The sequence below is a fragment of the Cucurbita pepo genome, chromosome 18, assembly GCF_057944985.1.
Source record: "Cucurbita pepo subsp. pepo isolate OVF chromosome 18, ASM5794498v1, whole genome shotgun sequence".
Lineage (NCBI taxonomy): Eukaryota > Viridiplantae > Streptophyta > Magnoliopsida > Cucurbitales > Cucurbitaceae > Cucurbita > Cucurbita pepo.
The window spans coordinates 3,524,573-3,538,014 of record NC_141815.1 but is presented as its reverse complement, the minus strand read 5'-3'; the positions used below and the strand labels follow the sequence as shown (position 1 = coordinate 3,538,014).

The window sequence follows — 13,442 nt, the reverse complement described above, 5'->3', positions numbered from 1 at the left end:
TTTCACCGTTACATTGATCTGATGGTCAAAATTACATATATTTTTCTCCTTTACGTTGAATATATTATTTAATATTTAGTTAACTATAGCTTACTCTACTCAACTCTTATGCACTTTAGACGAAGAAGAAGTTGTGTTCATAGATATAACATTCAGAAGAAGAAGAAGTTGTGTTTATAGATATAACAATCACATGCAGGTCCTTCACAAGCTGAGTAATTACACCGGACCTATAATTACATCATTTACCTGAAGTACGTTTGAAGAGAATTTCGATGTTTAAGATTAGGAACTAACAATTAAGGGAACTATTCATTTAGTTATGATGTATGGGAAGAAGTGATTTCTATTTCATAAAATTATGTTTTAAACTTTACTTAACTATAAGAGTTATTTTCACATTTGCAAATCGAACTACAAGTTTTTGTAGACCACTCATAACTCACTCAAGATTAAAATCAAGTCGAACATGATCATCTAATTAAATATTAATATTCTCATTTAACAAATTAATAAAAAATAAATAAATAATTTGTGATTCTCATTTAACAAATTAATAAAAAAAAAATAAATAATTTGTGATTAACTTAAGTAGCTCTAGCTTGTTCAGCCTTAAATAATAGACATAATCTAAAATTGGTTTGGATGAATTTGTTAAGCTGTTCGAGACATGCATCCATATTCTATACACAATCAAAAGATTTCCCTTAACAAAGAATTTTCCTTTGGTTTTGTTTTTGCTCCGCTCGTGTGTGGCACTTCTTGTTCGCTCCGCGGCATATCGAAAAAATCAAGGTTTCGAAAGCAAAAAAAAGTGGATTCCCTTTTGTGACCAAGAGCCCATCCTTGATCCAAGCCGAGTTTTTAACTTAGTGCAAAAGGCTGATCGCAGGTCATTTTTCAAGCCCGTGAGCTAACCTATTATGTCGAAGAACAGCTTCTTTCATTGTTAAGAGCATCTTTTATTTTTGAAGTGAGCTTTTATTAGATTTATGACTCATTCCATAGGTATAACATTCAAAACATGCATGATATTCTATCATACTAACTTATAACATGTCAATTCGTGTTAACACAAATCTTTAGTCCTTCAGTTATCTTAAGTAAATTTTTATTAAGAATGATCCGTTAAATAGTTATGAAGAAACTCTTGTAAAATCCGATTTAATTTTTTGAGTTAGATTAAGTAATCTAGTTGTTGTCACTTTGAACTCTACATTGTTCTAACATTCCATATTTCAACTTTCACCATGACATAAAAACTAATGGTTTGACGTTAATCTTAAATTTTCCTTATAATTTTTACGTTTTTTTTTTCTATAAATGAGAAAAGTAGAATTGAAGTATAGTCACTATTATACCAAAATTCTACCACCTTCTCCATTCATAATTAACGTTAGTAAGTTTAAAATTAAACATGTTTCGTTCTTCATGATACATAGACATGAATCAATATGTATTTAAGTATATTCATATCTTTTTTTTTTTAATTTCTAATAGATTATTGAACTTTTAATTTCGTGTCTAATAAATCATTAAATTTTAAAAAGGGTCCAATAAATTCTTCTAAATCTAAATTTTGTGTCCAATAGATTATATTTTCAATTTGGTGTCTAATAGTTCTTTGACTCATTCTCCCTTTTAAAATTTTTTTATCTTGATACAGTATTAAACCATTAGTGTCTTCTCTACTATTCTCTGGCCACGGGATTGTGAAGTCCAGTGAATGAATAAACTTGGAAGGGATTTAGTATATATGAAGAGAGAGAGTTTGTGATAAGCGCCAACCATGCTAGATTTTTGCAAAGCTAGAGGTCCTTCTAGAATCCTTGCAAAACGTTCACAGACGTTAACTTAACGGATTGATTCCAACCAAGAGCTGGTTAGAAGATGAATGACTCTTAGATCGAACTTGGAATCTATGATGGTCACCTTAGATACTAAGACAATTCACTCCAGAATTAGCTTGATCAAAACTAATTCAATGAATTGGTTTAAACATCAAACCTAAAGCAAGGTTTTAAAAAGAATAACACAAAAAAGGTATCAAGAAAACACAAAGGTTTTGTTTGTATTCAACAATTGATCCAAAATTGAATATTACATGTCTTTAAATAGGTCACAGGATAACCCTAACATAATAAAGTTCAACCACAAACTACAAATCACTAATAAATGCTATTAAATACAAATCGAAGAAAAGAAGACATTCATAAATTGTCTTAATTGGTAATTCAACTACCAATGACAAGTCTTCTAATCACTTTCCAATGTCAGCCACTCCATTATTTCTTGATTTGTTACTTGAATCTTCTTTGTATTGCTTCTTGTAATTGCTCGTTCGGGTACATGGAAGTGATCAGTTGTTGGATTCATATCAGTTTGTGAGAGTTTTTTTCAAGGTTTTTCCAAGGGAGAAGTTTCGTGTACCTTGATCACTCTGTTTATAGAGTCATATTTGCATGTTCATGCAAATTTGAGATCACCAAATTTTGATACTCAAAATTCCACTCAAATGCGTGGGATTATGTGGCAAACATGCAAGTTTGAGTTAACCAAATTAAAGTTACATCCTACGAAACTTTGACTTGATTTTAAGCCGTTCCAAACCTTAATTTATCGTGCTACTCTCTCTCTCTCTCTCTCTCTCTCTATATATATATATATATATATATATAGATAGATATAGATAGATATAGATATATATATGCACGTCGGGCCCAAATTCTCTCTCAGTCACCTGGAGACGAAGGAAGATCATATTCGAAGTTTACTAATCAAAGAGAAAGTGGATTTGAGTTCTACACGCTTTCATTTTCAAAAGCTTCGCTTGCCTACAATACTTTATTCAGAATGTGCAACAATACGGTCATCTCTCAGTTATGTATAAAGAATTCCTTGATCATTTTCTTGGCGGATAACACAAATGAAATCGCTTCCCTGACCGCCCATCTTATGAGTCCATTCTTGTTTACAATGCTAAACCCTAGCACGATACTCTAATCGCGTCATTTCTAAAAAAATAGCGGTCAAAGTCAAAATTTGAGATTTTATAACATATGAGAGGTAAAAACATAAAAATAATTTCTCTGGGAATTTTCTTGGGGTTTTTTTGTGAGGTTACTATTGGCTAAGTTTGAATTTTTTTGTGGTAGACTCCTATATATACAAGATGTAGTGTTAAAGAAGTAGAAAAAAACTTTGTAGCACTGTGAAATCACCTGAGTTCCAGTTAACATTTTTAAAATTTAAAGTGACCAAAGTTAGAATTTGTTGATTTTGAAATATATAATAAATAAAAACACTAACTCCATCTACATTTCACTAGAACCCATGAAACACACAACCATGCTACTTCAATTTTCATTTCATGTGGAGCTTGATGTAGCGGTTGAGGCGGAAACGTTACGTGGGCTATCGACCAAGTAAGTAGCTTTTTTGGACTCCTTTTAAAATTTATTGGTAGAAATTGCTTGGAACTGAAGATAAACCTTGATGACTAAGAAGTAAGTAAAAATAGAAGAGTCAGGCCTACATTGCAATCTATCTTTTGAACCGCTCAAAAATTAGGTCGTGACATAAACGTGCCCACGATTTCTTCATTAAATTTGTTCCATTCCCTCCTTTAAAACTAAAGGAAAGGTCCTTAAGGGACAAATTTGTATGTGGGTGTCCAATTTCCAGATGAAAGCACTCAGGTTCTTGGTGAAAACTTTTTCATGAAAACATTAATCCAATTTCCATTGCTCGCTCTGTGGAGGAAGAAAACAGTGACCAACACCGCGCGCACGAGGGAGGTTTTGTTGAAGGCTGAGGTTAGAGTTACGAGTTTTTCTTTAGATTCTACTTGAAGAGATCTACAAGATAGAACACTAGGTTTTGAATGCTCGTAACTTACTCAGTTGTATGATGCTTAGAGAACCTATCACGAGTGACAGAGGTCCACAGTTGTACCTTAGAATTTGTCAATCTTGAGACTTTTGATTAATGTTCATTATTGTGATTTAGCAACTATACGGGAACGATTAGAGATTCGCCAACTAACCCTTAATCGGGAACGATTAGAGATTCACCAACTAACCCTTAATCATAACCCAGACTCGATTATTAGGGATTTGGATAACTAAAAAACTAGCTTATGATATCTTATGATGTATGATTTATACTCTATGGAGATTATTAGAACGCTTGCCAATTAGTTTTCCTTTAATGAATCTGTCACAAGCGATATGGGTCCATAATTGTACCTTAGAGTTGGTTGCTCGTGAGACTTCTGATTATTATTCATGTACGTGAGTTAGTGGTTATAACGAGAACGATTAAGGATTCGCCAACTAGCCTTCAATCATAAACTTAACTCGACTGTCAAGGGTCCGGATAACTATAGAACTGGCCTATGATGTTTTATGTTTTATGTTGTATGATCGTACTCTGGAGACTACTAGAAAGTTTGTCCATTAGTTTTCTTTTAGTGAACTTGTCACAAGCGATAGGGGTCCATAGTAGTACTCTTGAGAGTTGGTAAAATCTTAGAATGCATGAACCCTATGAGACTGATACCAATGTCTTGCCTCGAGGATCTAGGATGCAAGTCTGGAATTATGGTGATGATAAAAGAGATTCCAAAACGACAATTCATAAGACCTAGAGATCCCAAAAGATTTCGAGGGTTGGAGGTTCAGATTAGACTAAGAACTAAGAACTTAAACTAACCTAAGGTGTAACCTATGAAGAACTTACTATTAAGAACGAACTCCTAAGGCAGAATAAGATAATGAATATACGAAATTCATTTATATAAGACTTAAAAGAACAAACTATGAACTACTATCAAGCTGTTTACTGAGTATATTTTATATACACAACCCCGTTACTTAAATTTAAATTTTTATTTCATGTGGAGCTTGATGTAGCGGTCGAGGCAGAGACATTACGTGGGCTATCGACCATAGGGAGTCCCATCGCACTGGAGTCTAGATTTTCTTTGATACTTATCTTTAAATTTTTATATTTCGTGTATTTTAAATTAGTCTAAACTTGTAATATTGTATTACAATTTTAATTAAATTTTAGATGCACATGCACGTGTTTAAATGTTTTAAACTTTACGTATTTTTACTTATTTCCACGACAATGAGTAACAGTCTGTTGATTTGAGTCCTTCGATTTGTGCCTACTTCAAGTACTCGTTGTTGTGGAACATGAGCTTACCAACGGACTTACCATTACTGGGAACACTACGTTTGCCAACCATCTGTTGACGAGCAGACGAAAGAATCAAACAGAAAAATTTCTTAATTTTTAATCGAACGAGAAAATTACCGAGAATGAAGAATAGACTTCAAAAATTAAGAACGGATAGATAAACACTTTCGATATTTTTATTGAAAAGATGGCTCGGATACCATTTGCTCAATACTACAACAGTCTTTGTGGGATGCGAGAGAATACATAGGTGGAAGACTTGTGCACGTATCTCAACCACTTTTTTTTCAATAAAACTTCCAATTAAACGATCACTCTGTGGCCTTAGCACAAGTTCAAATCGTAGGCTTTTGGACATAGATTTCTCAATAACCTCAAATAGCATCTTGTTCTTTCATGGGAAAGTTCCCATGTAAAATATATTGAAAGGAGTAGCTTCATATTGGCTAATTAAGAGAAGAATCATGAGTTTATAAGGAACACTATCTCCTTTGTTATGAGACAAGATTATGCTTAAAGTGGACAATATCATACCATTGAGGAGGTTCGTAATTTCTAATATGGTACCAAAGTCATACCCTTATTTTAGTCATATCAATAAAATCCTCAAATGTCGAACAAAAAAGTTACGAGCCTCGAAAGTGTAGTCAAAAGTGACTCAAGAATCGAACAAAAAGCGTACTTTGTTCGAGGCCTCCAAAGAAAGGAGTCAAGTCTCGATTAAGGGGATGCTGTTTGAGAGCTCTATAAGCTTCAGGGAAAGTTCTATGGTATACTTTGTTATAAATAAAGAACACTATCTTCATGGGTATGAAGCCTTGTAGGGAAACCAAAAGCAAAACCATGAGAGTTTACACTAAAAAAGAACAATACCATTTCAATGTGGAGTGGTTCGTGATTCCTAACCAAATCTACATCATGCTTCATTATATCATATCTAATTTACATTTTCTACCAGTGATTTGTCTCCAAACAGGAAGTTTGTGTTCTCAACTTATCTACTATTAAGTCTAGACAGCAAATTAATAAGCAGTTTCCTAATTTATTTGTCTCTTCAGAGGTACTTTATGTTTTCTGCCTCTTTCCTGGCTGCATCAAAGAGTGAAGTCGATAGATACCGCTCGCCGAAGCTTGGAAAGATCACCTGCCAGTAAAAACACTTCAACATTGGTTCGAGTAGAGAGAAAGTTGCAGATATTTGTCAATCCGTTTCAGCCTAGGAAAGTCTACTACTTGCTGCACAGTTCACATCATATTACATATCACCACAATTTGGCAACACAACATATTAATAAACATACAACTAGGTCAATCATTATATTACACTCGATAATATAATCAGGACAATAAAATTTCATGTTTACATTTAATCATAGTAAGTGATCATAGCATAAGCAATCATTAATATTTCTTTTTTCTTATCTTATGCTGGACATACCTGACAATGACGGGGCATCGACGGTGGGACCATGAACATGTCAAGCCTACCTCGTAGGCTAGTCTACAGAATCTATAACCTACCTGACGGTGACGGAGCATCGACAGTGGGACCATGAACATGTCAAGTCTACCTTGTAGGCTAGTCTACATAATTTATAACCTACCAACGATGACGAGGTATCGACGGTGGGACCATGAACATGTCAAGCCTACCTCGTAGGCTAGTCTACAGAATCTATAACCTACTTAAAAGTGACGGGACATCGACAGGTGGGACTATGAGCATGTCAAGCCTATCTAGTAGGCTAGTATACTGATACCAAATCAAACTCTTTTTAGGCTTAAGGCCAAACAGCAAGACAAAAGAAAAAATCATCAATGAGGAGGGCTGAAGAGTTTAAGCTAAAATGCCTCCAACAACAACAAAATATATATATATATATATATATATATATATATATATATATTAGTGAAGAGATGCCTATGAATATTCAACCTTGAACTAAGAATCTATATTAATAGGAGATGGTAACATAGACTTACAACAATCAGTTTTCCTTCATTTTCCGGTCGTTTTGCGACCTTGATTGCAGCAGCTGCTGCAGCACCAGACGAAATGCCCACCTAAAGAGGGAACACAGTTACTTTTGGCATAAACGAACATTTGATTTTCGTACCCAAAGTGAAAATAATTTCGAAATGATTCTAAAAGAAATATTAGGATACCAGAAGGCCTTCTTTTAAAGCAATTAGCTTTGCAGTTTCAATGGCTTCCTCACTTGATATCTAACACAACATAGATATTAGAATGGAAGATTATAAGTTGGAAGCACGAAAATCGTAAGTAGTTTATGTCGTGATGGAATTCGAAAAGTATTCAAACTTATGTTTAATATCTATAAGTTAATAACTAAAACGGAACGTATTAAAGTTTTTAGACGATAACAAAATAAATATATATAAGATTTTTATCAGAAAGAATTATTGCCAAGAGTTTGAGTTTCAGTAAGAAGGCAACAATTCCAACTTTTCTGTATGAACCTGAACTCTAATCTATACAATCAGCAATACATTACTTGAACAATTCAGTAAAATGCAAAGGATTCCAGAAATATGCTTACAAGATTATATATACTTAGAGGTGCTCTAACGAATATCTTTCTAGTGCAGACACATGGTTAAACATGTCAGAACGGGGTGCTATAATAAGTATCGATTTGCTTCTTAAGCTTAATCTAGTAACTCAAATGATGAAAATGAGTGGCTAGTTTTGCAAAATTATAAGAGATCAAGCTGAACTAGCTCATGTTTAGAAATTCTAGCCACTGCCATTAAGTTGGTTTTTTGACTTACTTGAATAACCTCGTCCAGCAATTCGACGTCCAGAATCGAAGGGATGATACCAGCACCAATCCCTTGTATGAGATGGCGGCCTTCAAAGCAAGAACATGACAATGTTCAGCACTTGAGGAGGCCAATAAAGTATAGGAAAGGCATATAGCAATGTACTAACCGGGTTGTCCTCCACTCAACACTGCACTTTCAACTGGTTCTATTCCATATACCTACATTTCAAACACTTTTTGAGCCATAGGAATAACTATAAAATTTAGAAAAGTGCTTTTCATGGAATAAAAGCAGTATTAAAGGAACTTTTTGTACGTCTGAAGTCATCTCAAACTCATCCTTAAAACCATTTATAAAAGCAATTTAAAGGACTGCTTCTTTCATGAAAAATGCGTTTTGCTTAAAAACTCTCCTATTTCAAAGGACATCCCAAACAATTTAAACCAACCTTGATTTTTGGGTTCTGCTCCTTAAGGAACTTCCCTGCACCAGTTAGTGTCCCCCCCGTCCCAATCCCAGCCACGAGCGCGTCGACTTTTCCATTTGAATCTTTCCATATCTCGACCCCGGTTGCTTCGTAGTGAATCTAATGAAATTTTTAAAAAAATTAAGGAATTATCTTTTCGACAGATCAAAGACTGATACAGGTGCAAACATGGGCTATAATCGAAGGATATATCCCATCAGAAAATTACCATTGTATTGGCAGGATTGTCAAATTGCCTCAGAAAATATCCATTGGGAGTGGATTTTTCAAGATCTTCAGCAATCTTTAGAATTGCATCACCACTCATTTCTGGGTTGGTGACATGCAACTCGGCTCCAAAAGCAAGTAGCAGAATTCTTCTCTCCATGCTGAAAAAAGCTGGCATTACGAGAATAAGTCTGTACCCCTTGATTGCTGCAATCCATGCCAGTCCAATGCCGGTGTTTCCTGCTGTGGCCTCAATGAGAACACTCTTTGACCCCACAAACAAACAAAAAGTCAGTACCCATAATCTCAAGCTTTTGAAAGTAGGTAAACTTAGAGATATGAAAAGGTTGAAAAATAAATTTGATAAGTTAATTCAAAATTTAAAAAGCCTTACATATATTTGTTACCAAAAGCAAATATAATAAAGTTACATGGAAGTTTGATAATATACTAAGAAAATAATTGTTAAACACAAATATTCATGTATTGGCAAATGATAAAACAATAAAGAATGAAATTGATATAAAAAATTTATACTTCAAAAAACGTACAAGATCTCACGTAAATATGTATGACTTTCTTTCTATATATATACAAAATATGTATGGCATTTTGGTGCCTACTGTTACTTGCAGATTGAAAGTGTAATGGCTCAAGCCCACAGCTAACAGATATTGTCATCTTTAAGCTTTCCCTTTTGGGCTTCCCCTCAAAGCTTTAAAACGCGTCTGCTGGGGAGAGGTTTCCACACCCTTATAAAGGGTATTCCGTTCTAGGAGAGGTTTCCACACCCTTATAAAGAATGTTTCGTTCTCCTCCCCAACCGATGTAGGATCTCACAATCAACCCCCCTTCGAGGCCCAACGTCCTTGCTAACACTCATTCCTTTCTCCAATCGATGTGGGACTCCCACCAAATCCACCCCCCTTCGGAGCCCAGCGTGCTGGCACATCGATTTGTGTCCACCCCCTTCGGGGCTCAGCCTCCTCACTGGCACATTGCCCGGTGCTTGGCTTTGATACCATTTGTAACGGCCCAAGCCCACCACTAGCAGATATTGTCTTCTTTGGACTTTCCCTTTCAGACTTCGCCTCAAGGCTTTAAAACGCGTCTGCTAGGGAGAGGTTTCCACACAAGGATAAAGATTGTTTCATTCTCCTCCCCAACCGATATGGGATCTCACATAAAGATTAAGAATTGAATGAGTAGAACATTGGCTCGTGGCACACTATTATTTACCTTCCCTGGTGTTATAAGGCCCTTATCCTCTGCATCTTGTATCATACTGAGCGCGATCCTGCAATTCAGAGATTTAACAAGTAAACATAATAAAAATTCACCATTTTGAACTATCAAAACAGAGATTTTATATTAATGAATTCACTTTATTAATGGAGTATCTATTTACCGGTCTTTGACACTCGAACAAGGCTCCATTGACTCTAGTTTAGCAGCAATCTTGGCAAAGCAGCCATCTACAATTTTGTTGAGATAGACCATAGGGGTATTGCCTATTAGCTGCAGGCCAAGAAACCATCCATCAAGAAAAGGAAAAGAGAAAAGACAAGCAGCCCAGTAAGTAAATATTACTTCAGTGGCATCAGTCTTGATTGCACACTTGTCCTCCATGAGTTCAGTTAAGTTCGTTTCTGCATAAACAACAAGTGAACGAGGGAAAAGAAAAGGGAGAAAAACAGAACAAAAGAAAGGACACAAAATCACATAGAAGTAAGACTTGCTAGCTACAAATTTCTTGTATGGTTAATATAACTAAAAAAACTGAGTTGGCTTAGTGGTCAATAAGAGTCTTAAGTTCAAGCAAATGTAATAGGATCAGATAATTGTCCCGTTAGAATAGTCGATAAGCCTGCTAGCTAGCTTGGACACTCAAAACTCAATACATAAAATTAAGACAGTAAGGACTTGGAGTATCTGAAGTTAACATTGGAGCAGGTCAGAGCTTTCCAACAATTAATGAAGATAGGCTTTGGGCTAAGGCTAAGACTTCCCAAATGGTGCATAGAAAATACAAGCAGCAACAAAGGAGAACACATAATACAATCTCGACCCACCAGTGATTCGAAATCAAGCAATTAACGAGAAAAGAAACTGAAACCACAATCTCAAAGCACATCATAATTGAAGATCAAGAATAAATCATACGAAGAAACAGAGAAATCAAAATGAAAATGAAAATGAAAGCTAAACAAGAACAAAGCAGCACCCTCAAAACGGAACAAGGGAAGATCAGTCAATGAATTTGATCTCAATCAACAAACCCACTGCAAGAAAAGAAGGAAAAGGTTACGTTAGTGCATAAAATATTAATAATCTATGGAAAATGGGGTAGCGCGGCTTGGTTAGTCAACGAATGAGGTAAGGTAGCTCACCAATGGAAGTTGAAATCCGAGGAGGAGAGTATTTGGTGGATTTCAGTGGCTAGGCCGCCATTCTTACGCGTCATTGTGCTCCGCAAGAGAAACAAACGATCAATGTTGCGATCTCCTTCACAAATCTTACCACATTCAATCCATTCGCAAATTCAGTTGGCAGATTGCTTATCGAAAATCGAAACGGGATGAGATCGGAACGAAATCGAGAAGGATCCAAATGTTTTGTATATTTAGCTGTCGAAACGGTCAGGAACTATTTAACAAATACAATATATATATATATATATATATATATATATATATATTTTTTGTTTGAATGCGAAAATCAAATAAATAATAAGAACACTTTGACGACGGAATCGAGGGTACCAATTTTACACCTATATTTATTAAATTTATTTATTTCAACATAATTATTAAAATTTTAATTTCTTCAATTTAATTTACTAAAAAACATGGTTTGTTTAGCCTTTCTTGATTTTTTAATTTTATTTTTTTTAATTTTATTTTAAATATAATTAATTATTTCATTAAGATAAATCAATAATAATCTATTTAGATATATATTTAATTCATTTCCACAAATACAAGTGTATTTAGTTAATTATGTTCAGTTAGTTTACTTTAGCTAATTACTTATTTACTATTAATAATCAATTATTTTGATTATTTAAGGAATAATTAATTAATTCAAATTCAAATTGATAATAATAAACTAAAATTAATTAAATATCATATTGTAATAATTATGTAACAAACCTAAAAATAAAATTAAAAATAAAAATAAGATAATAATAATTAAAAAAAAAATGGTAACTGATTCCTCCTCCATCAATCTCTCACGTCTCTTCCTAAAATCTCTCCTCAACACCTCCTCTTAGACCTCTTAGAGAGAAAAAAAACAAAACAATGAAACAAAGACAGAAAGAAAACATGGCAGATTTAGGGAGAGAAAAAAAAACATGACCTTCCGTTCATGTAGATTTAACCATAATTATTACACCTTCAATTTTACTAGTTGAGATCTTCTTTCTCTATTATTCTTACACCTTCAATTCTTGTTGCAATTAAGAAGATTTAGAGATTTAAATTATATATTTCCAAGACAAAGTCTTTGATGCTGGCATGACGTCTAATACTGGAGCATTATAAAATATAGAGAATTGAACTTGAAATTGATGTCATGGGTTCACATAGATTGACTTAGATACCGAGGACAAAAATCGAATTTTTATTAAAGACAAATTTGTGACACCAACCTAAGTTAATCAAGTAAGTGGTCATACTATCGGCATGATTAAATTTGATGTTACATGTGCCCTGTGGTTCTACACGTGTCATATATATTGATATGTGTGAATTGGTTGTGGATCAATATGTTTATGATATGTTGTGTATATGTTAAAATATGTGAATTGTATGATAATACTTACGGCATGATGTGTTCAATGAAATGTTTGAGATAGGATTCGAGAATGATGCACTAAACGTAATGTAACAATAGGAGTAAGATATGTTCATGGAATGTTAAGGTTAGGTTACGTATCATAATGCTATAAATATGAGAGATTGATAAAAACGATATGGTCACGATAAATTAATAAAAGAATATGATTAAGTTATGGGTAGAAAGGATATGATTATGATAGATTGATAGAATGAAAGCATTAAGATACGTCCCTGTAACAATATGACTAAAGTATGTTCATGTAACGATATGATTGTGATATGTATAAGAACATTAAGGCTATGTTAAATTAGGAACGACATGACCACGAAGTGTTTACGATATGATACGACATGTGAATGTCAGAGATATATATATATATATATATATATATATATATATATATATATATATTGTGATATGATATGAAAGTGATATGAAATATGTTATGGAGATATGTGATAAATTGACATGTTCATGATATGATATATTGTGATGCGATATGTTATGGTATGAGATGTATATGAAGAGATGTTATGTTAAAAGCATGGAACGTTATGTTATGTCCATTAAATTGTATGTATACAGCATGATATGAATGACATGAAATATAACTCCGTTAGATTTATGTATGATATGAGAACGGGAAAAATGAGAAATAATATGATATGAATGATAAGCGATATGTGAAATGATATGATATGTACAGAACACTGAGGGGTTATATTTAATAATGATGAAAACAGAAAAATATTGAGACCTCATGCATGTGTGCTCATGCATTGGGAGATATCCCTATTTCATCACGAGGGTACGGACACATACACCACTAGGCGAGTGAAGTATCATTATGTTTTACATAATGCTGCCATGACGATTACTAATTCTAATGGGTTTCCCGCATAAGGAGCTTCTA

At 34.0% G+C, this 13,442-nt stretch overlaps 1 protein-coding gene across 1 annotated transcript; it reads right to left on the bottom strand.

Annotated features, from left to right (window-relative positions):
* Positions 1-6,055: 6,055 nt before the first annotated feature.
* LOC111787013 (cysteine synthase) lies at positions 6,056-11,343 on the bottom strand. Its single transcript, XM_087119427.1, has 12 exons — positions 11,077-11,343; positions 10,911-10,968; positions 10,277-10,335; positions 10,095-10,204; positions 9,926-9,983; positions 8,688-8,951; positions 8,441-8,578; positions 8,159-8,210; positions 7,999-8,078; positions 7,372-7,431; positions 7,189-7,269; positions 6,056-6,349 (listed from the first exon to the last, which is right to left on the bottom strand). The coding sequence occupies exons 3-12, from the start codon at positions 10,313-10,315 to the stop codon at positions 6,260-6,262; spliced, it is 972 nt and encodes a 323-aa protein (XP_086975553.1). The 5' UTR covers positions 10,316-10,335; positions 10,911-10,968; positions 11,077-11,343; the 3' UTR covers positions 6,056-6,259.
* Positions 11,344-13,442: the final 2,099 nt, after the last annotated feature.